General features: G+C 38.7%; 2 protein-coding genes across 11 annotated transcripts in view; one reads left to right on the forward strand and one right to left on the reverse strand.

Moving 5' to 3' along the window:
- RASAL2 (RAS protein activator like 2) overlaps positions 1 to 21,412 on the forward strand; it is a 317,365-nt gene extending 295,953 nt beyond the window's left edge. For 2 of the 10 annotated variants that reach the window (XM_074222116.1, XM_074222118.1), the window contains exons 15-19: positions 6,175 to 6,309; positions 8,089 to 8,291; positions 8,813 to 8,900; positions 11,922 to 11,952; positions 14,329 to 21,410. In XM_074222116.1, coding sequence (XP_074078217.1) covers positions 6,175 to 6,309; positions 8,089 to 8,291; positions 8,813 to 8,900; positions 11,922 to 11,952; positions 14,329 to 14,471 — 600 coding nt within the window. In that variant the 3' untranslated portion in view covers positions 14,472 to 21,410. Of the gene's footprint in view, positions 1 to 6,174; positions 6,310 to 8,088; positions 8,292 to 8,812; positions 8,901 to 11,921; positions 11,953 to 14,328 lie in introns of all 10 variants that reach the window. The other 8 variants (XM_074222112.1, XM_074222114.1, XM_074222113.1 and 5 more) reach the window with 6 other exon arrangements.
- Positions 20,212 to 24,628, reverse strand: part of CLEC20A (C-type lectin domain containing 20A) — a 47,796-nt gene continuing 43,379 nt past the window's right edge. The window contains exons 15-16 of the mRNA XM_074220883.1: positions 23,483 to 23,568; positions 20,212 to 21,352 (exon numbers count right to left, since the gene is read on the reverse strand). Of these exons, the coding sequence (XP_074076984.1) occupies positions 21,272 to 21,352; positions 23,483 to 23,568 (167 nt within the window). The 3' untranslated portion in view covers positions 20,212 to 21,271. The remainder of the gene's footprint in view (positions 21,353 to 23,482; positions 23,569 to 24,628) is intronic.

Consider the following 24,628-nt stretch of genomic DNA (forward strand, 5'->3'; position numbering starts at 1 on the left):
AGTTTCTGTCATAATGTGTGCAGTTTATTAGCTAGGTTCCAACAGCCCCAGTTCATAGGGAATCCAATTTGAAACAAGGTACTGGCTGGATGATAGGCTGGTTTTTAATGTAAAAAAAATCATGTCTGGGGAGAACAAAGGAGGCTTAGAAACAGAAAGAAAAAGCAAGGGCAGATTCACTCCTTTTTCCTTCCAGTAGAGTCCGGAGTGGGCCCTGCTCCTTTACAGTCAAGTCTTCCACTGGTAGGGATGGGGAGAGAGTGATGGTGCCCTCTAAGGGGTCGATTGGCACAGTCTCTCAGCTTGGCAAGGAGAAGCTGCTCCTTCTTAATTTTCCCTCACACTTATAGGAGTAAGGTGCATCTGGGAGTCCTGTATTCTGCTGGGCTCTGCCATCCTTCCAAGCTCCCTCTGGAAATGCCAGAGGCCCCTGGAGCTTTTTCCTGAAAGGGGTAAGAAAAACCAACAGCTGAACACAGTGCTAAAGGTACTGACTCAGGTTGGTGAACATTAAGGAACTATGTGTGGTGGGACTCTTTCAACTCCTTGGGCTTAGCCAAGAAGTGTTTACACCCACACTTAATATGATGAAAGCTAAGAGAAGTGCTACCCTAACTGTTACCCGACACAACCAGTCCTTTCATGTTCTTTACATTTTACAGTTTCAATCAATAGGGCATACTTTACTCTTTAAAATAAGTTCATTACCTGGAAAATACAGGTACGTGTTGTTTTTTAAGAGATGTGCTCCTGAAGAGCACATCCAATTTTAAAAGATACCCAAGGAACTGAGAATTCCATGACAAATCATTTCATAAAGTCAAGAACCGTTTTTTATATAAGGGAAATTGTAAATTAAAAAGTCAACACATATACCCTCCCCAAATCCACACAAACCAACAATAAACTCCTATTTTATTTTCTTGCTAATTGTTATTTTCAAATACAGACAGTTTGTTTGGCGATTTTGTTTAAAATTGGGCATTGTTTAGAAATTTTATGAGTTCAGACATGACAGAAGGGAAAAAAATAACTGAAAATCAGGAACATCTTAGGACAGAAGGAGGGAAAGCAGGGGAGGGACAGACTCCCCAGTAAACCATCCCAACTAGGAAGAGGTCCTCCAGTATACTTTAGAGTATACAGGGGAGAACCACTGGTAATAAGAAAGTGGGAGAGTGTCAAAGACCAATTTGATTTTTAAGATTTTGCTTAAAGGGAACATTTCAGTTGGTCTTTCTTCCTAGGACCTAGATCTCAGCCTAGTACAATTAATACTGCATGTAGTTCAGCTACATTATAAGTTAAATATGTGTTGGCAGATGTGCCAAGAACCCACACACCATCTCTAACAGTCAACTTGCACACAAACTTGATCACACGACCCCCGGGTGAGTTGAGAACAACCCACAATTCTCTCTTGTCTGTCTCCTGCTCCCTCTGCATGGTGACCGGGGACCCTTCTGTAGCAGATATACGTCCAGGGGGTGGACTGCATTAAGTGGGAGGGGGAACAAAAATTCTACTGAGAGTCGTCAGTGATAGAATTTTTATTCCTAACACTTTGTTCTACAGCCTAGTTGTTCTTAGGAGAGCTGTTTTCTCATATTTTGCTTGTTAATTCTTTTTCATTCTTGTCTCTCTTTTTCTCCTATCATTTGGTTTGGTATTACATGGCACTGCTTAAGGTCTTCCTCTTCTTTTGTTCTTGAGCCACTCCTGCCAGTCTCATTAGTTGATGAATAAATGAATGAATGAAAATGAATGACTAGACATTTAGCAAGCACTTCCCAGGACCAAACTTGATCCCTGCAGTGTACTTGATTATTTCCTGTTTCCCCAAGTCATTCTGGAATATGGGGGCTGGGGGGTGGCAGGGGTGGGTTTTTTGGTTTGCTTTTAATCCTTTTCCTTCTTGCTTACTCCTTGCTCTATTGTGGAATCTCCAGAGTTCTATAGTCAGCAGTTATTCTAAACAAATTCCTCTACTTATTTTTAATTACAAATTATGTTAGGGAATTCTTTTCTCTATGAAATGTGGAGGATTTCTTTGTGGGGCACGTTCTGTGGGTGGCTATAATTATCAGCAGTTTTGTCTTTAGCAAGTTCTACTTATTTCTCAGCTCTGACTAGTGACTATTGTTTAGGTGGGATTTACTGGCTTCAATCTTAAGTAGGAGGGGAACAAAATTTCTAATGAGAGCCTTCCAGTGACAGAATTTTTATCCTTAACATTTTGTACTACAGCCTAGTTGTTCTTATGAGAACTGTTTTCTCATATTTTGACCCTTCTGTTTCCATGACCCCTTTTAGGAATTCTTTTTCATTATTGTCTCTCTTTTTCCTGCTGTCATCTTATGTACCATATATATATACACACACACACACATGAAATGGCATATCCTGTTTTAAATTGATCAGTTGTTCATGCTTAAAATCTAAGCTAAATTTAGGGGTTGATTCTTGACAAGCCTCTATAAAAGACTAATGAAGTTTTTCCTTTTGAACTTTTGAAACTATCCCAAATTCAAACTACTCAGTGACTCTTTTTTCTGATTATTATTATATGTGTTTAATTAGGGCCCTCACATTCCTATTTTTGGCAATGAAGTTTACTTGCATGTACAAACCAGACCTGTTCTGAGCCTGTCAAGAAGCTGAAATCAGCTAGTCTTTCTTACATCTAGTAAATACAATCAAAGAACAGAGAAGCCTCTTGTTCTGTGACTCTTATTATAGCCAGGATATGACTAATAGTATCGGTGCTCTGTAGAGGATATGGAGTCTTTAGGCCCTCAGGCTTTCTCTTGTTTTTTCCACAGGAAAAAGCCTTTGTGGTCTTGTAAGTTTTAACATCAACTATCCCCCATTTCTTTGACTGTAAACTAGTGTAATATTTTTTGCTACCTGCTCAATTTAAAAAGGAGTTGGAAGACAATTTTTCATTCATTTTTACATAATCAGAAAAATAAATCACTTAGGACCCACCCTGGTACCAATCCACAAGCATGTTAAATATGATACAACTACAAAAAAAATAAAAAAATTCAGGCTGATCTCAAAGGAATTTGTCTAGAAGATGAAATTTATATTGTTGAAACAATTAGAGAAAGAGAGCAGTATTTAATTAGAAGCCAAATGGTGTGGATAGACTTAGATAAATACTTTAAAGAGTTCAAAGGAGAAGAAAAATTAAGACAAAATAATCAGAGTAGCCTGCATGAAGGAGACAGAGATTGAGTTAGGTCTTGCCAGATGAGAAGAGTTTATGAAAGTGGTCAAAAAAAAGGAAGAAGTGAATGGAAATTTCAAAAAAAAGCAAATTTAGGCTTGATTAAGGAAAAAAAGTTTTCAACCTTTAGTGCAAATCAAATGCATAATGAGCTTCCTTGGAAGGTAATATATTCTTCTTCAGTAGAGAAAAGGATAAAAATTTGTTAGATTTGTGTAGAAGGGAGAAAGGGTTAGGGTAAGGGTCACTTCCAGCTTTGTGATTTTGTGAAGGCAAGACAGTTGAAAAAAGGATTGAGTCCAAGTGAACATTTTGAGTATGAGAGAAAGAATTAAGATCTATTTGATGTGTTAGTGAGAAATAGTTCAATAAGTGGCAACTCCCGGTATCTTCTTCTATATATTCTCTTCAATTGATCTGGCAAAACCTCTAAGGACCAAGACCTGTCTTCCATGTTGTCCAGCATATCCATCAACATACCCAATAAATAGTCTCAGTGATGACTCCAGTGAGGCTTGATTAATAAGGTAAAGAGAAAAGTTATTGAGTTGGAATGGGAATTGTTATTGGTTCGAGCAATTGGTTTTATTTCAGTATTTATTTTAGTATCACTTGTTATGTAGGGATGGCTCAATATTGTTTTAGTGGCATTGTTCAGTAGTGATGGGCTCTTGATGACTCCATGTACTGTACTGTCCCAGGGGCTTTCTGGGCAAAGTTATTGGAGTGGTTTGTCATTTCCTTCTCCAATGAATTAAGCAAACCAAGGTTATCTGACATGCCAAGGGTCACACAGTGTCTGAGGCTGAATTTGAACTTGGGTCTTCCTGACTCCAGACCCAGGGCTCTAACCAGCAAACCACCTATCTTCCTTCTCCTGGCTCATAGTAGGAAATGTTAATTGACTGTTCAGCTCTCTGGGAAGTAGCAGAGGAAGGAATATTGGGAGAAATTTTGATAATGTTAAAAATAAACGGATATTAAAAATTTATTTTGAAAAACCTGTTTATTAGGAAAATTTCATAGTATCTCAAAAGCAATCATTAGCTAGTGGAGTAATGATTTTAAAATTAAGGAAATATTTTTCTTCAAAAACTTTACTGACCTTGAAATTGTTCTTTTAAAAATGAAAATTCATGCACAGTGCCCTTTTGCCTTCCAAGTCTATACAAGTATAAGACAGAAACTTTAAACCCCATTCTTCTGGTGTATCTGCCAAACTCCAAAGCAATTTGGCATGTATTTCTACAAAACCAGGATGGGAAGATATGAAGTTTACTCTCCTAGATAACCCTAGCCCTGGGTGCCACTCCTCCAGAACATAAAGACTTAAGGCCATTCCATTTGGTGCATTTGTTTTCTTAAGACAGTGAAAGAAAGGGCCTTTAAAAAGGATTATTCAGAGGACCACTCAAAACTATAAAATATCTAAGCTTTGAAAGACCTTCCTCTTCAGGAATGAAGTTATGTTGCCAACAAAGACTCTGTCAAACCATAAGAGCTAATTTTTCTAAAGTCTAGTCAGCTAGCCTGAGAAATATTTTCTATGAGACCTTTGAAGGCAATGTCACCAAAAGGCATTTAAATATCTTGTCTTTTTTATCCTCCCTCCAGCCCAGTTCTGATAATTCATTTTTAAGATCAATTCTCTAACCCAGCCTTAAGAATGAATTAAATCTGAAAGATAATGTAAATTCTCATTTTCTCCATCACTGTGGAGCAGATGGTTCCCTTCACTTGATAGATGAAGAAATATTGATCCCAGAATAGAAAGCCATCTTGATGATGAAAAAAAAAAAAAAGACTAACTCTTAGATCTTACTCCAGGCCTTATTGGCTTAACTCTAAAAAAACAAAACCAGTTCTGCTAAAGAATATTTGAAAACAGTGTTCAGTCAACTCTTTGAATTTTATATTTTCTATGAAAGTCTGTTACTTTCAGTGGAATAGCAAAATCCTGCAAACCCTTAAGCAAATGAACATTTTTAAAGTCAAATCTCCTATTTGAAGAGGAAAGCAAGTATCTAAATTTAATGGAACAAAAATCTTTTCGGCCAGTTGTGTTCTTATACAGATAGGTATTCCTCCCTATCCATGGTTTTGAATGGATGAATTAATTAATTGAAAAAATGTCTTAAGCTCCTACTTTGTAGTGGGCTTTCCTATCCTGAAGTAATTTCCATCCTTTTTGGGGAGACCACACCTAGGACAGAGTGATGTCTGGGAAAGAGGTTTTTACTGAAGAGACTGTGGAATGGTGAGTAACACCATAGGACAGTCTATTCTGTCCTTTTCAGAAGCTGTGGCAGGATTGATTTGAAGAGTCAAAGATAGAAAGGAGTACAGGTTGGGGCAACTAGGTGGTGCAGTGAATGGAGCACTGACCCTGGAGGCAGGAGGACCCAAATTCAAATCTGCCCTCAGACTCTTAATATTTCCCTAACTGTATGACCTTGGGCAAGTCACTTAACCCCCATAGCCTTGCAAACTCCCCCCAAAAAAGGAATAATGGTTAATAGAGGGGAGGTAGGGCAGGTGGCAAGGTGTTCAGGGGTGGTGGATGCAAGGTAGGGTCTAGGATCAGCTTGATGGAGCTCTTTAGGAAAGTTTGCATTTAATTACTAACCATGAAACTCCATCTTAGGGAAAGTTCCAAGCTAAGTAAATTATCTCATGTTTCTGGTGAGGAGCATAAGGTACCAGCAGGGTAGGTGGCAGAATGTTTGGAGTTGAATAGATGGGAAACATGGTCTGAGACCAGCTCAATGTTCCTTAAGCAAGTTTGCTTTTGAGAGAATATTATTTAGAATCAGCTGAGAGAAAAAGTGGAGAGATTGAAATTGACTGGATCACTCCTGTTATTTCTTCTCAGAAAAAATGCTAAATGTTAAACACACCTGTTGATAATCTTTGGTTAATCTTTAACATTAATTCTGATACAGGTTCAATCACCTGTAGACTCAGCCACAATGTCTCCAGTGGAGAGGACAGCAGCCTGGGTTCTGAATAATGGGCAATATGAAGAAGATGAAGAGGACACTGAGCAAAATCAAGATGATGTCAAACATGCAGAGAAGGTAGAGTCTAACATCTAGCCTTCCTGACCTGATTACCCCACAAACCATGGGCTTAACTGTATATGGGTAGGACCAGTGTAACTTAACTTTGTTTATTTTGCATCTCTGTGGAGAATACTAATTTTTCCCACTTAGACTGTACCTCTAACTTTGAGCCATTATAACACAAATGGAGCCCTACTGGTCCTGAGAGAGAGAGGAGAAGAATGTGAATGACTCAGTGAAAACCCATCATTACTACTTGAAAAATAGTTCAGATAACATACGAGATGTGTGCTGGATCAGTAAAGTCATCTTTATACAAAGAAACACATACTGTAGGTACAGATGACAGAGTCCTAGAATTAGTAAAGTTAGTTACTTAGAAGGAGCTACTTTCCCATGGTGGCTTCTTATATAATAGGAAAGATGTTGCTTCTTCAATCTACCCTCCCTCCCCACCTCTCTAAGTGTTTCATATTTACTAAAGATAAATTTACTCATTAAACATGTTGTTGTTTTTTATGTTTTTAAAACAAGTTATAGGAAGGCAGTTTTCAATCCAGTGCAATAAAGAACTTCCTAACAATCTGAGCCCCCTGAAATTGGAATGGCTCATGTCATGAAGAACTATGGTCTCTGTCATTACAATGTTTTGGGAGAGTCATGTTTGGCCACTCCATTAGGGATATTATAAAAAAAAAAGATTCATCTAGTTAAACTAGATACTTAAATCCCTTTCAGCTATTTCATATGAAATTCCATTATACTATGAATTGCTCAGCTTTTATATCCACTTATTGATGCCCTCTCCATCTCACCTTTGACATTTATTTACACTTTATTTTACTATTCTGTTCTCCATTTATATGCATTTTATGTTAATTTTTTTATACAAAGCAATTCCTTCCAATACAGCTATTCAAGCAGCATTTATTAAGTGCCTGTGTCTGCCAGATATTGGAAAATTAAGGAGGGGAGAGATCTTTGAGGAACGCAAAGACAAAAACAAAAGAAAATTAGGTACAAAGTCTAGATTAGGCCTGGGCCCAGAAGAAGGGCAGGAGAGGATCTAAGGCTCAAAGGAGTTAAAAGGTATATCACTTTGCCCACTTTCAAGCTTTCTATCTATGCTAGCTGTGATTGTATTGTTTTTCTTCTTAGCTATGATGGGGCAAGTAAAGACTTAAAACCCAAGTGGTCAATGTGTAGATCTTGGGGTTATCTGGTTTTTAACACATTTTCATTAACTGACTAGACAAACCTTTATAAGATTGAACAATGTCATTGTTTTCCATCTGAATATCAGACTAAAATTAGATACAGTTTGTATAGTCTGTTTAATTTGAAAGAGATAAGCAGTCCTGCAATGCTAGACTACATGAGGCGACTGATGCTGCAGTGGATGAAGTGATTGATGTGGAATGAGGAAAACCTAAGTTCAGACCCAGCCTCAGACACTGTGTGACCCTGGACAAGTCACTTCACCTTTACCTCAGTTCCTCAATTGTAATCAGTAATAGCACCCACCTCACAGGGTCATTGAAGATCAACTAAGATAATATTTGTAAAAACCCGTAGCATATCTTCTAGCACATTGGAGGTGCTATGATGATTCTTTTCCCTTCTCATAGTAAAGAGAGATGGAGATGGGCAATTCTGCATTAAGGTGAAGTCTGCGATTAGCTTTAGTGGGTCCAAAGCAGAGACTGTCATTGCAGTAGCTGAAGGTTGTCTTTCTAGACTTTCAGAAACACATCCAACTCAGATCATTTCTCCCTCCCTCCTCTTCCACTATAGTATGAACAGGAAATCGCCAAGCTGAAGGAACGCCTAAAGGTGTCCAGCCGGAGGTTGGAGGAGTATGAGCGACGGCTCCTGGTGCAGGAGCAGCAGATGCAGAAGCTGTTGCTGGAGTACAAAGCCAGACTGGAGGACAGTGAGGAGCGCCTGCGCAGGCAGCAGGAAGAGAAGGACAGCCAGATGAAGAGCATCATCAGCAGGTGAGAGGGAGCCTGGGCCAGTGGCCGCTGGGGCAAACCTGGCTCAGATGACACAGGAAAAGAAAAGGTCCACCTGCTTGGGGTCCAGTGCCCACCTCTTGACTCATTGTTGACTCATGATGCTTTCCAGGTGTGAAGCCTTATGAAGCTTCCTGGAAAGCTAGTATTGTCCTTTTCGTTTTTTAAAATATATTTTCTTTAAAATGAAAGGAAATAAATCATGCCATGACTTCTTGAAAGGCCATAAAAGAGAGAGGCCTTGAAAGGATCTCTGGACACTCCTGCTTTTGGAGTTAACTTTGGGAGGAGCTCCTTGAGGAAAAGAGCCAGATAGTTATTTTTTTTTGTTTCCTAAACATCTCTACAACCTGGCTGTGACCACAGAGAAGAGAGCAGTGGTACTCCTTACTTTAAAGGGAGTAACAAAGGGTGTGGATTTTGGAGGAGTTTGAATAATACATACTGGTGGCTCTCACTTCCTTCTTTGAGTATTTGAATGCTCTCTTCTTGTCATATTTAAGGCTAATGGCTGTTGAAGAGGAGCTGAAGAAAGATCATGCTGAGATGCAGGCAGTCATTGATGCAAAGCAGAAAATAATTGATGCACAGGTAAGAGGCTTGGAATCTGACTGTGAGGTATTGGCTTATGATCACTTTTATTCTTTATCCTTCCACCCATGCAACTGCCTGGGAAAATGTTGTAAAGTCGTTCATGAGAGTCTCCTGAAAGCTATCTCTTTAATAATATTAATAACCTTTGGATAACCCTAATGAAGCATCAGTTGACCATATGACCCACATAATTTTTTTCTCCCCTCTATTGGATGGTAATCCATAATAGAGCACCCTGAATCTAGTGTACTTGGGGCCCTTTGCCCAAAAATCTGCCCTCATGCATGATGGGGTTGTAGTCAGAGCGCCAAGATGCACAGAGGATGAGTGCCCTGCATGCGTCTGGCTTGCCACCTCCACTGACCATTGCTTGGCTGTGAAGTTCATGATCTTGTGAGTCATGTCCACATGAACCATTAGCCTATGGCAAATACAGGATGGCTGGGGAAACTGAGTCAAGCCAGGGGCTCTGCTCTGTGTTCCCACTCCCCTGGCCCTGTGTTTGGCAGCACTGTTTGGGATCAGCTTGGCTCCCCTTCTTTGTTGTCCCTCTGCTTAAAAGACCTCTTGGTCATCCTGAAAGACAAGAGGTGATGAAATCCCATGTTGGATCCTGCCTGGCCCTGGGATGCTTAGGAAACAGAGGCTGCCAGGAGTACCTCCCATTCACTATAGTGTAAAGTCTGGGAGACAGGAAAGTTTTCTAAAGTGACACTTCCTTTTTTTTCAGTGCAAGGAATATTTTTCCCATAAGGCAGGTGCAGCTTAGACAGTTGCTGCTCTGGCCTCCCCAAGAAGGCTTTGGTCAGCTCTGCAGTTCCCACAGTCCACCACCATTCTTAGACTGGGATAACAACACTGTTGTCATCACGTGTGTCACTGAGCCAGCATGCTCTGCTGCCCCACCTGAGCAGTCCCATCCTTGAGGGTCCAGATCGCTTCCTTTTCCAGGATAAACCACTCTGGACTCCTCACAACACTCATAAGCATAGCCTAGTTTTTCCCAGAGTAAGACATTCAAAGACTTGGCAAGTCAGGTTTGAAAGATAGTTTGTGGGTGTAGGCACTGTAGTTGTTTCTCTGTTGTGGGGCTTCTAGCTCTCCCTCAGCCAGTGGACACCAATGCAGAGTCAGAGTGGGGTTAGCGGGGTTTCCTTGTAATCAAAATAACTCCTTTAAACCTTCTCTACAGGGCACCAATGGTTAGAGCTCTGATCACTCAGAGAAAGCTTGGTGCAGTCATTTTATTAAAAGTTATTATTTAACTGCCAAATTTATCTCAAATAATAGCATGAGCCACCTTTGTCATCTTGTTTATAGCAGGGAGAAGCAGATCAGAGCCCAAAGGGAAGGAGACAGGGCCAAGAAATGTCGTATAGCCAGCCCTCAGATGTGGGTTTGTCACAGAAATCACCTGTTCATTTGTTTCTGAAGAGATCTTCTTCTCCTTCAATCTGAGTTTCAGATCTTAATAGCTATGAAACTGACCATTTAGACTCTGCCCTAAGATCATCAAAAGAGTGTGGGAGGTTTTTACCTCTGAATATAGAGATGAATTGATCTTTGCAATACATAAACCAGATAATAGTTCTAAACCAAAATTGTGATTGTTCTATTAGTGATTTTTAAAATTCCTTTTTGCCAGGGACCATTTTAGTGATCTCAACTTAACAGCTTCGCCTTCCAAACCACCTGTGCCAGCTGTTTCCTCTTGAACCAGGTCAGGGGATGGTACAAGGGCTAGGAGAACCATGGTAGAAAACTCAATCACCAAAATTAGTGGGGAAAAAATGGCACTAATTCTTAACACAATTAATTGAAATCTTATTTTTGGGAAATATAAGTAAATTACTCTTTCATAACAGAAGTCAAACATAACAGAAACACTTACAGACAATAACGTCTTAGAATATAGTTGGACAGGACTTGAGAAACCACTATATGAAATCCCTGCCTAATATATTAATTCCTAAAAACATTAATTCTACAATAAGACCAGCCTGTGAAGCCCCTAAAAGATACTTGGAAGTGTCAGTAGCTCCTGAACTAGATTTTGCTAATTGCTTTATACAGAGACCAAATTCTTTTGTTATAGATGTCATTTCAAAGACAGCTTCTTTGAATAATCAGTATTTCCAATTTGAAGGTCTTTATACTGTAAAACAAATACAAATTTTTGAAAAGAATTGGGTCCCTCCCATGGGGTTTTCTGTAAAGGTTCTTATGTACTGATACCTTCCTTAAATTAATTTCCTCAGAATAAAGTTACTCACACCGTCAGCTGCATTCCAAACTCTCTGGGAGAGTAAGGAAAGGATCTCTTCTGGCACAAATTCTAATGATGGAGTGTCAGCTCCCGGGGGGGGGGGGAATGTGTCCCCCTGGGACAGTCACTTGCATGTGGATTAGGCACTTGAGATTTATGGAATTTAACAGACTCTTATTGAATTGAAAACTGGTTTGGTGATGAAAATGTCCCGCAGAGGTGAGCAATACTGTGTAACTTCTGACTTGTACCTTGATATCCCTCAAGCAATGTTCCCAGTAATAGAAAGAGAGCGCTTCCATAGGTAAGAGTCTTACTTGGGCTGGGGATACATCACTACCCCAAAACTCCATTGGGTGAATGTCTAGGAACTTAGCTGAACTCCATGTTTGTCTTTGATTTCTTCCTAAATTGTCTTCCACTCACTCTGTGCTTAGATTGCCTTGCAGTCCCATCATGGGACTTGGGTTCAAATCTTAGCCCCAGTCCCCTCTCCCCGAGTCCTGTCGGATTAGTTGTTCCTGAGGCCCCTAGTCCCTGGCATCCTCCTCCAGGAAGAGAGGGCAGCCACGACTGGGCATAGCTCCCATCTTTCTGCTCCCAGTGTGGGGAGTATGCCCTTTCACACCTGGCACCAGGATGCCTGGGGAGGCCCGGGAGGTGCCCCACTCTGGGCAGCTGGAGAAGAGAGGAGAGATGCTGCCGCTGCCACATCACTATGCAAGTGACATCTCCACTGTGTTAAATTGCAGGTCATAAATGGGGATGAGATTATTCAGACAGGCAAGTAAACCCAGTCCAGTCCCGTCCATTCTCTAGCTGACCAGCACCTAGGCTTGGCCCAGCCACTGGCCTCCTACGCATTCCAGCTCCTGGACTTCCCCCACTGGACTTCCTCTGGGTCAGGAATGAGTTTTTTGCATTTTGTTGAATCTAAGCAGAATTGAGAGGGTCAGAGTCGCATGCACCTTCTCAGCTTGGCCTTCAAAAATTCCAGTTTCATTTTGGAGGTGGATTCTCACAGATGTTCAGTTCTTGGATAAGGGATTAGTTGGACTGTGCAAGCGCCCCTGCTTTCCTACATAAATAACTGTTCATTTTCTCCTCTTTTTCACTCCCTAAGATCTATTTTTGCTACATGTTTTTGTTTCATGGTTGACAGGCTTCAACCTGTATCATGGACAGGAGTTTCCTCATCAGAGAGATCAAAGATCCATCTAAATATTTTATCTTTGAGAATGAAATTTGCAGAATTTAGCCTCCACCAGGGAAGGATTATGGGCTTCTCTAAGATTATACATTCACAACTACAACTATACATTCACTGTAGTAACAGCAACAAACCACCTCCTTAGTAGATTTTTTTCTCCACCCAGTTTAGTTTGGCCTTATAAATTGTCACTCAAATATTGCCACAGAGCAGATTATAATTCATAGCAGGGTAGTAATGCCAATTTCTCTTTTTTTAATTGTGTTTCTTCTTAGAAGAAGAAAGGCTGATGTTAATAATAGTAATAGCGTGAACACACAGATTTTCTCTCCCCTCTCCTTATGTAATTAATAGCCAGGTTACCCTATACAACAGGGGTTGGGAACATCCGGCCATAAAAGGTGTATGAAATCATTTGGTCTGGCATTGCTAAGGCAACAGCCTATAGGACTCAAAATTCAATAAATCTAGGAACTTTTTTAGGAGTGAATTAATTATTTGACCAAATAGCAGGCTAATTTTTAAGTTGATAATTTTGTATGACCCACAAATGATGTTGTAAATATCCAAATGGCCCTTAGCAGAAAAAAGGTTCCCCACCCCTGCTATACAGAAAAGTAATATTCCCCCAATGCCTATCTTAGGAGATCTCTTTCCAGAAGTCTTCACTGTTTAGCCAGTCCTAGTAGTCTGTAGTTGCCCATGACACGTGTCATAGATTTGGACCACTTTGAATTTTCTCTCCTTTTAGTGCCAAGACAGTAATAGCCTACCCTGTGGGGTCTTTTTATTGGACTCTAGGTCATCTTACTGGCAAACTGTATTCCTGACACCTGGAAGCCTAAACCCTTCATACAGACCATAAGAACAGTTAGGACCCCTGAAAAACATAAAATTTTTGTTAGAAAAATCTATGAAAAAAGTCTATGATCCTTCCTAGTGGCTACAGTGTCTTTTTTGTAGGGTTGGTTTGAGGAGGGAGATGGCAGCTTTAAAACAATTATTCTCGTGGCCCCACATCCTTTGAGCTGCCTTTTTTTTTAATCTTCATGCATTCAGCCCTTTTATTTTTTCAAAAACAATACTAAAAAAAAAGTTTTCCAACAAACAAAAAATAAAACTTACAATTGAATAGCTTTCCTGGAGTAACTCTGAGCTGGAATGGGTCTAGGAGCCTTGTGTTAAATGTTTGTTTTCATGTGTTCTATCCATGGCATCCACCTGTAAGTCACACTTCCCTCCCCAACTTCAAGTCAACTCCCAGTTTGAGCTTTCGGCTGCTTCTTTCCCCTATTGCTGTTGCATCTTCACTTTGCTGGTGACTTTAGGCTGCCGCCATTTCTGTTTTAATTTGGAGCATAACATGGGTTCTTTTCAGATGTGAACTAGTATGTTGTCTGTAGGACCAAAAACTCATAGGCCACCTGTACCTTTACTCTGTAAAATGAAACATCTGGTGCTTCTTTCTTTGCCACCATTTTCCATTTTTTAACCTTAATCTACAACATGCAGTCCAAGAAGACACTTGCCATGTAAATACATATCTACCAAAGGAGACTTCATTATGTGAGCTCAAAGTGATCATGATGCCGCACTCTCTGCGGTGTGCCAAGAACTCATTCAATGTGTCTAATGTTTGCAAATAAAAAAAAGGAAACGAGAGTAAGAAGTGGGGCAAAGGGTGACAAACCAAGATACAGCAGACCTATAGAGAACCAAAAGATGTTCCATTTTACCGGGAAATGTTGAGATGGCTGACTCTTCCATAGAAACCACCAGAATTGTTGATGATGGCTTTAAACCTGTTCATAATAAAGAAAAACTAGTTTAAAGGGGAAAAAACCTATAGTAGGCAAATCTCATTAAAACTATATATGTGTGTGTGTGTGTCTGTGTGTGTGTGTGTATGTGTGTGTGTGTGTGTGTGTGTGTGTATGTGTGTGTTGCAGGAAAAGCGGATCGTGTCCCTGGATTCAGCCAATACCAGGCTGATGAGTGCCCTGACCCAGGTGAAGGAACGCTACAGCATGCAGGTCCGCAATGGCATCTCTCCCACCAATCCCACCAAGCTTTCCATCACGGAGAATGGTGAATTCAAAAACAGCAGCTGCTAACCAGCTCTCCTGAAGTTACAGTGGAGATTGAAAGAAATTGTATTGGAAAATACAAACCCATCCCCCTCTCCCCAGTCCTTCACCTGCCCCTCCAGGTTTACAGAATGCTGCTAAATTGGAATGGCAACATAAAGGAGTTATTGAGTGGTGAAAGAAACCATCTCCTTCAGGGCATAAGACTAGGACTAGAGAGTCAATGCTCTTTTCCCATATTTCTTTGTACATAAGGAACTCAATTCTGGGCCATGTACAGAAAATGCCACTGTAATATACCAAAAGGAAGTTAATAATGTAGATTATCTTTATAATTATTGCTATTTTTATTATTGTTGTTTTTCTCTTGTAAAAGCACTGCAGTTGATAGGGGAGGAAAAAATAGGAATTTTATGTGAATGAAGAAATAAGCTTAATGGTTTAGTAGAAAGAAACTGTCTGACTGATAAAAGCCCTTGGAGTACAACAGATTAACAGAATTAATTTTTCAAGGGATGGTTTTGCTTTTTTAAAAGCATTTTTGATCCCTCGATTCATTTGGGAAGGAAAAAAGAACAGCAAGACTCAGTCGAAAGAAATCTATGCCAGTGGTCAGCTAAGACTGGATATGGTCAAAGAACCTTTTGAATCCACTATTGCAGGGGACAGAGGCCTAAAGTTACTGTAGCATCATTGGACTTTGAGGATACTGTCTAGATTCCTGTCAGTAAATGTATTTTCTTCTCTCTATGGCAGATTTTCTCTTTAGTAGACAAAAGAGAATATCCAGTTTTAAATAGGGGATTTTTTTTACCCCAGTTGTAATAAAGGGTATTTTTCCTTTTTAGAGTTTACAGAACTGTAAATATTTGTCTCCAAATACCATCCTGCATCTTTCTATATTTCAGTGTCCTCTCCTCACCCATAATGGGAACAATCATACCAAAAAGGACTTATTCTCTTATTATCTAAGTCATCTAGATCTGTTATCCACATATCACCTGGAAAAATCTAAGCAGATTTGTTTCTGCCCTTCTTCCCCTCCCCTCAGAAAGGGCTAACATCAAGACCCTATATTATAATTTCTGTTTTTCAAATATATGAAAATGTTTTTTCTGCTTTTTAAAATCGTTATTTTCATTCAGATTTAGATTTTTATCTATTGAAGTGATACATTGGTTTTATCCAGATTACTATGTCTTCCTCACCTTGCCCCCAGCCAAATTTGAAACTGAGTCCAAATCAGAATTCCCACACTTGATAAAATAAATTAAGTCTGTTCCTCTCCCCAGAAGAAACCGAATGGGAGGTAGTGGGTGCTAAGCTGTTGGCTCACACAAACTTTCAACTTCAGAGCAGTAGTTCAGTCCCACAGCAACAAGATCAACTATAGAGACCCAATTTCAACATTTTACAGCCATGGCTTTCCTATAGAAAATGACTAGCTCTGATGCAGTCACATGAACTATTTATTTCCTTTGCTCAAGGGGTGTGAAACATTATCTTGGGTGAATCTTTAATTATCAAAAGTACAGAATTTTATGCATTAAACAGTTATTATACATTTATAGTTGCACAAGTATACATATAACTATGCACAAATAGGAAACAGTCAAACTTTCTATACCGTCAAATTCAGTAAGGTCAAAGTGTCTTTGCTATCTTTAGTCAGGTCATAACAGTAATTTTGGTTGTGGGAGAGAAGTGTCTAATATGAGTAACAATGATATTTGATTTGAAATATAATTTTTAAAAAAATACAAACCTGAGGGACCAACCATGTGCCTGAAGCATCTATGGGTGCTGGTGGTAGCTCTTTTCTTCACCAACAGAAAAAACAAGGGGAGAAAAAGAGATCATTTGTGATACAACTTTTGTTGATAGCCTAGCTCAGTCAACTTTAACTCCTGTTGTAACAACTCTATTCCTTTTCTCTTCAGCCTTGCTCTTTCTCTCAGATCATTTTTTGTGACTCTATACTTTCTTGTCTTGTATCTGTGTTTCTGAGTGATCTTCCCCCTTCCTGTGGACTCCCATGACTAACCCCTAATGCCACCAAATAGATAAGCACTTTGGCTTATTGAGTCGCCTACAATCCCCATGTTTAAAAGTTTGAGAAACGTGTATATTCCCATAATTTAGTTCGAATTCCATTTTATAGACATCCCTTTGTATTTCACAGACTGAATCAAATATACTCCTTGTGTCTTTTCCCTTCATTTTTAAAGTATAAGTCTGATTCTGATCACTTTGAGTGAGTCCTGCTTTTAAAGAAATGCTCAGTTTCATGAGAATTCAAAATATCAATATCCTATTCTCCTTACTTGGCTTTTCTCATCTCTAGCAAAATTAATTCTACATACAACTTTATGTGACATAGAAAACTTGGTAAGTGGATTGTCTTTTAATGGTTTTAAGTATGTTATGTAGGTGATCTCTTGAATTAAGATTCAAAAACTCTAGTGTGTTTGACCACAGATGTGTCTAGAAGGTTTGTTGGATATATCCTTATTTTCTGAATTGGATATAAGCTTTTGTGTGAATGCTATGTGAAGTGATGGATCAGACTAGATATCAAGTGTTAGCTTTGGTGGTATTCCACTAAAGATTTTGTTGGGAATCAAATTCTATGATTTAATGTCTAATCCTCATGGGAATGTATTAGGCAGCTCTTTGCCTAAAAATACTTAGAATGTGGAAAATGGAGAGGAGAGATACAATACAGAGGTTTCAGAGTCCAAGTTAGCAGGATAATAAGTGAACTAAATAGCTGTTGTTTCAAAGATGTTGGCAGATTATTATATTTAAATTTCACTTTATCCATTTAAAAACTTAGATTATTTAAAGAAATCTAAATTATTTAAATTAGATTTAAATTTCATTTATCTACTTATAAGCCTCTATTCAGCTAATTCTTTTTTTCCTGAGCATTTCTATCAAGAACATAGTCAATTAAACATTTGTAGGTTCAAAAGAAAAGAGCAACAGGAAGGTAATGTGTCTGCTCTTTTAATTGTTATTTAATATTTATGAGTTTTTCATTTCCAATGTTGTTGTATGAGAGAGAACAATTTAAAGGTAAATGGCCCTGCTTCAACTGGTTGATGAAGAGCCCAGTGGTCCTTCTACAAGAGAGACAGTCTTGTATGGTGGAGCTAAGGAGCAAGTTTAGTTAGATGTCATACTCCCTGCCCTTCCTTACTTATCACCTGTTGTTAGGTATAAAATGGTGTTTGGTTGAATAGAATGTGGAATTCTGCAAAGTCCTAAGTAAGTGACCCTAGGCAGTAGTTAAAAAATGGTTAAATGAATGTTACTAAGTCAAGAAAAGAGCTTCATATTTCATATCCCTATCATGGCATCAGTGATCAAACCTATTAGGTCTGGTCTCCAGATGGGTTAAAATTCCATCAACTCATAAAGGTCCATGAGCAATAAAAATTGTGAGGAAGGAAGGAGTAAACTAGATTCTGGTTTCTTGCAACAAGTTAAATGTAGCATAGTATTCATTCTGTAGCATTAGGTCTGTTTGCATAGGTTGTCTAGGCAGTCAGATCAACTTTCTGTTGGCCTTTTTTCTCTTTTACTGATGGTAGATTGTCCTTCCTACCTTGAAAGGTAGAAGTAAGATTCCCATATCTTGGGCTGCTGTCATCTCAATGAAGCATTCGTTAAACTTTAGAAGTAAAGCTTTTCACATTCGTGACTACCTCTCTCTAGCTTTGACGTTTGACCTCTTGTTCTTAAATCCTATTGACCTTTTCCTCTGTCATTTCCCTTAGTTTAATCAGAATTGCAGTAAATGGGAGCAGAAGCAAGGGTTGGAAGTCTCATAAAGCAAGGAAGATGCTACAGAGGAAGGTCAGCATTATTTGACTCAGCTTTCACCACAATTCACACCTAGATTATTTCCTGTCCATGGACCCCTTGGAGACCAGTTCTTTGCACCAATTTAAGGAGTTAGACCTTCCTAAGTGCCCAGTGTCAGATCCTTCTGTCATACACCAGAATAGACCTGAACACACCAGGATTAACCATGGGATTAAACCCCTTCACTAACTCAGCCTCTCTGCCCCACAGTCCATGCTACAGGCTAAAATAACTCCTAATCTCTGCACTTTTGAAAGTACTTCATATATGGGAATAGCCTTTGAAGAATATGTATGGGCAACTACTTGCCATAGTTGTGACAAATTTCCCCCCCCGACTCTTTCCCATTTTAGTCTTCCCTCTCTTCACATTCAATACACTGAGAACCAATCATTTAATTTTCAGAATGCCAATTTCAGAAACAAAGCATTAGAAAATACCTATTTTAATAATTCTTAAAAGAAGAAATGTTGGAATATTAACATTTCAAAGGAATATTAAAATTTCAAATAGATATTCATGTTATTTTAAATTATGTCCTTTCTTGCTAAAAGCATTCTTCTGAGAATGCTATACTCTTGATTTGAAGGACCAAAGCAATGTAATTTGCATGAGATGAAATGAATCTCTCATGAAGAGAGATAGAGCCAGAGAAGGATGTATGATCTAAATGCATGCTCATCCATATTAGCCTTCTCTATAACCCAAAGAACCACAGTTCTAAAGGAGGCAAGAAGGTTTAGATAACCCCACCATCTAAAGATACGTTGCAATATGTAGTATGATGGTTTCAAAAAATAATGAATGCAGTTTTCTGAGATCCACATTCTGTAAAAATAGTGTTCATCAAATGTTGTTTAGTCACATTCAATTTTATTATATTCTTTTCTCCTAAAAATGGCAAATGACATAACACTCATATGTATATACATGCCCCATTTAGCCACATCTTTAGAATTAAAGCTTTTCAAATTTCTGTCTACCTCTCTTTAGATATACATGTTCATTTATCCTTAAATATAAGAATATCATAACATCTCTTGAAAGACGAAGATAATATGCCATAAGATGTCTTCTTCCAGAGTGGGGAATCACTTATGTATCATCTAGGACAAATCTGAAGAGGCCCAGCTAGCTTTCCCTTCCTACTGGACCAAGATAATTTCAGAAGTGGTCAGAGAGCCATCCCAACAACAGTCATACATTGTTGTTTAATAGTCTAGCCAAAGACAAAGGGGGGGGGAATGTATTTCAGTGGTCTTGTTGATATTCTTAGACATTTTAATCCCATAATCATTTTGTTTTTCCACTACAACATTCCCATTTGCCTTTTAGAAATCTCTCTGGTTTAGATCTCCAAATAGGTTACTTCATCACAGTAGTGGGAGGGTATGGTCATTAAAACCCAAGCCTATAAATTTTACTATGGGATGTATGTGTATATTTAATATATATACACACATGTACATATATATAGAGGGTTGGAGAAAAGAATGTCTATTTGTGTAAATCTTATTTTTTTTTGTCATTTCTAAACTCCCAAGGGGGGTGGGGAGAAAGTTCAAATCATCTCTTCCATATAACAGGTTGAATACAAGTTACTCATTTGATAGCCATTATTTGCAAATAAGTTAAAACTAATAATGAAGATGACATTTTTGACTGGTGCTTAGATATTTCCTCCTAATTTAAATCTAGCTCACAGAAACAACAGCACATCAACCTGCATCACTCCCATGAGGAAATTACCTTTTAAAAAATAGATTTTTTTTTCACTTCCAGGGCCTTAATAAGCGTGTGTTACTACACAGGGCTATTTTACAATGATCTAGCTAAATAATTTATTTTTTATTTCATGAAAGAGAAATACACCTTAGAAAAACAAAACCCAAAATTTTATTTTATTTTTAAAGCCATATTTTTGTGCTAGTAGCACATGGATTATTCCATATGTGAGATCCATATCTGCATTTCATTACCTGGGTTTATTCTAAAGAAGATTTATTTTTGTTCTGTGAATAATTTTTGACGGTTCTTGTACATGTACAGATATAGATACATTTGAGGTCTTTTATTGATATTCCTACAAAGAATACAAATAAACTTTAACTTTAAACATTTGCGAGTAAGATTTTTTTACTCTGTGACATTTCTCTTTTTTTGCAGCACTGAATTTGGTGGATTTTGGAGGTTGGGAATGAAATAAGAAAAAGCATATGGTAAAATGGTTCTGAAAAAAAATGTCAGTAGTTTAAATTATGCTTTTAGTTACAGATGAAATTATCCCATTTGTCAGAAAATAGCAGTTATTGATCCAGCCTTCAGATGCACAATAATTGGACCACTGCAAGAGATTCTTCTCCTAAAGACCTTAAACTATATTCTTTTAGAAAACTTGTAACAGATGAACTTGGAAAATTTTATTTCAAGGGTGAACCTAGTTCATTTGGAAATCAGAGTCATAAATCAAAATGAGGGTCCATTGATTCCCTTCATCATTACCACTACGGTTCCCTCTCAACTTGTAAAGCATGTGGAGAGGGAAAAGCTGGCATTCTTCAGATTCATCCTTTGTTCAAGGTTAAATGCAGCAGTACATCAATTATAATTTCATTGGTGTGGGACCTCCTTCCACTAATGCCTATGACAACTTTGTAAATTAGTAGAGGTGTTTTAGAAAGCTTTATAGGCTTACTTATGGTCACACAGCTAATAAGGGCTAAAGATGAGATAAAGGTTAAACTGTAATCCCTAATTCTTTCCCCATAGTCTTCCAAATCCTTGATCTTTTCCAGAGAATCCACCACCACTATTCATATTTCCAGTTTCTGTAGATCAAAGACTCTTCCCAGGGAGGGGGGGGGATTAAATAAGATATAGAAGACATTTAGACATAAGATATTTAGAAGGCATTTCCAAATGAGTAAGAGTCGAACTAGTTTTGGTTCTCTTCAAAGCCAATCCATTTCAGTCTGAATTGTTCATGGCCTAATATAGTCTTTACAGTTTCATGTATCTGAAACAAAAAAAAAAGTCTTTTTCAATACACCAACTTCTTGAATATTTGTGGACTAATTGTCCTAAATATCATCAAATTCTAGAAGAAATAGAGAAAAACTCATTGGGCATATAAATAGGTTATCTTACAAATACACATATATATATGTGTGTGTGTGTGTGTATATACATATATATATAATGTCATATAAGTTGTTATATGTTGTGTAGAAGTCTATAAAATGTTACCAACTACTTGTGTGCTAAAAGCAATATATAAAAATATCATTAAAGTAGAATATAGGAAAAGATGCAGTAATAAAAAGAGATAGTAATAGATTGTTTTTGATAAGTGAATTATCATCCCTCAGATATTAGCAAACTAAAGAAAGACTTCCCTCTAACAAGTGGATCCTTTAGGGAGGTGAAGGAGAATTGATGGTCACATTGGTCATAACCTAGACCAGTGGGGTGGACATCCCCACCTGTGAGATCATAAATTCACTAAAATAATATTATCTGAGATAATCATTTTTTCCTCTTCTGTCTGTGCCTGGATAGGTTGGAGAAGCAAAAGGAGTGAAACTCAAGCCTGTCTTATCAATGGCTTTGCTAAAGAGACTTAATTGAAACTAGTGATTAGTTTGAGCTTTGGGGGTTATTTATGGTTTTCAGTAATGTAGATTCACCTTGTCCACCAAGATTATGATGATGGAGTTGCTGATATTTTTTACCTGCCCTACTTTTGGACCTGAAGCAACAACTATAACTATATAGAAGGTGCCCCCAAATGAGAGAATGCCTGCTCCCATATACAATCAAATGAGTCAACCCTCAATATGGAATGACTTGAAAGTGAAATTCCGTATTTTAAATCCAATTTCCCCAATTTAGTCCTTAAAATTAACTATTTCTGTGTGGCACTTTATGGTTGCAAAACACTTAAAAAGACCATCATCTCTTCTTTGCCAAATAGCCCTGTGAGATCTTTGGGATAAGTAGTGGGGTCTTTTACAAATCAGGGAACTGAGACTTAGAAACAAGAAAGCGAAATGGGAAGAGTTCTGAAGGTAATGTCACAAACCTTACATCTAAATTACTCCCTATGCTGCGTTTGCCTCTCTAAGCCTCAGTTTTCCCATCTATAAAATGTCAAGGTTGGACCCTTCCAACTCTAGATCCTGGACCATGCAATTTGCCTGGTCACAAGACACATTGCAGTTCTTTCTTCTGCAATAGGCTGCTTCCATTGGAAATCAGAAGATAGGCTTGGCCTCTGGGCAGCTGAGACCCAGGAAGGAGGCAGAGCCTGCCAAGCCATCCAACAGGAAAAGATGCCCATAACATCCTTCTATTGGAAGAAGGGATCAGCTAGAACAGCCTTGGTGGGATACTAGTGCTCTTGGACCAATCAAAATTGTTCCTTTTACTATAAGGATTTGATTAAATAGAATTCAAAAGATCTTTGTGGTTAAAGAAAAAAAAGTCAACTTACTCCATCAATTCCATGTTTAAATTCTGTGTGAAAGTACTAATTTGCATATTTTACATCTCAGTTGCATATTTTACTTCATAACAAAGTGCAGCTGCTATTCCTCTCCCTGCTCAAAAAACACACTTTTCTCACTCTTGGGAAGTTCAGTTGAACTGAACTGATTAGCTCCTCTTACTAATCATGGGGTCCTACAGACCTGTTTCTTCCTCTATAAAATGAGGGACTGGACTAGAGGACCTCTAAGATTTCTATAAGCTCTTAAGTCTTTGATCTACAGCCTAAGGCCTGCCCCTCTGATGTGAGTTGGAAAAATGTACATTCGCAGAAAATTGCAATCTACCCTAATTTTGATTCTCCCCTCCCACGCTCTTTGAGTTCCTACATTTTAGGTTAGTATACACTGGATGCCCTCCATTTTGTAGAAGTCCAAGTTGTCAGCACAGCTGCTCTGTGGCACCAAATTTAGGAATTGAAGAGAAAAACCAACAACACAATCTGGGGTGAAGATCCATCCCTAAGAGCAGCTTCTTCTGAAAAGCTGGTTCTGGAATCTTGGCTCATCCTGACAACAGGCGGTTGGAGCTGGAAGCATGCAAAGCCGGGGGGTGGCAGCAGTGAGGGAAGGGCAGAGAAGACGGAGGACAGTTATCTCACCTCTCTCAAAAGCTGTTCTTTTCTAGCTTTAGATTCCAAGATGTCCGGTGAGTTGAAATCGGCTTTCAGGATCCCAAATCGTTGCTCTGCCCCCAAGAGAAATCGGTATAGATGAGCCATGCTACATGGCAAGACCATCACATTCTTGTCAGTGGGACCTGGGCTTGGTCACCCAAAGGAAGTCAAAAAAGTCTTTTTTGAGGCCAAAAGACTATTGCATACTGTTACATGCCCAGCAAGAGACAAGGCTAAACAAAAAAGCTTTGGTGGGGAGGATAACCATGGTGGAAAGGAGAAGGTGGTGTTCCTCTTATATAATTATTTCCTACTCCCACTATTCATTTGGCAAGCAGATGCATAATGGTTAGAGCCTTGAGCCTAGAGTCAGGACACGAGTTTAGACCCAACCTCAGATAGCTGTGTGACTCTGGACGAGTCATTTAACCTCATCTATAAAGTGGGGATAAAGTCCCTCTTTCCAAATGAGATAAGTACTTTAAGTACTTTAAAGTACTTTAAATCTCTTGATAGCCACTAGTGATTATTATCTACCTGGTCCTATCTTCCCTAATAATTAGTATTATGTTATTGATCATAGATATTATTAATATCTGATAATTAATAACATTTATGCATCAGTTTAAGACTACAAATAATATTTAATTTAATCCTCACAACAATCCTAGGAGGTAGGTATTATTATCATCCCCAATTTCCAAATGACAGAACTGAGATAGACATGTTGGGTCTTCCTGGAGACTGGGTTCCATGGCACCACCAGCAACTACATAGTGACTTCTAGATAGTTTCATACATAAAAGACATCTTCCATACATTATTTGCTCACTTGTTCCTCACAAGATCCCAAGACTCACCAAAGCAGACACAAGATCAATTTAAGGCTGAGTCAGTATTTGAGCTTGGGTCTTCAAGGACTCTCATGGACAGAGCTCTAGCCCCTGGACCACGCTGCTCCCTATTTTTAGAGACTGGCCTTTGGAAAGGTCATGCTCTGAATTGGGTCTGCTGACTCTTCAGCTTAGGCTTGAATCTACTGGAAGGTAGCAGCTGTCCTAAGAGCAGTAATCACTGTGAGCACCCCCGGCCCCGGCTGGCTCTCTGCCATTGTCCCAAGGACCACAGCCT

This window comes from Macrotis lagotis, chromosome 2, assembly GCF_037893015.1.
Source record: "Macrotis lagotis isolate mMagLag1 chromosome 2, bilby.v1.9.chrom.fasta, whole genome shotgun sequence".
In the NCBI taxonomy this organism is placed as follows: Eukaryota; Metazoa; Chordata; class Mammalia; order Peramelemorphia; family Peramelidae; genus Macrotis; species Macrotis lagotis.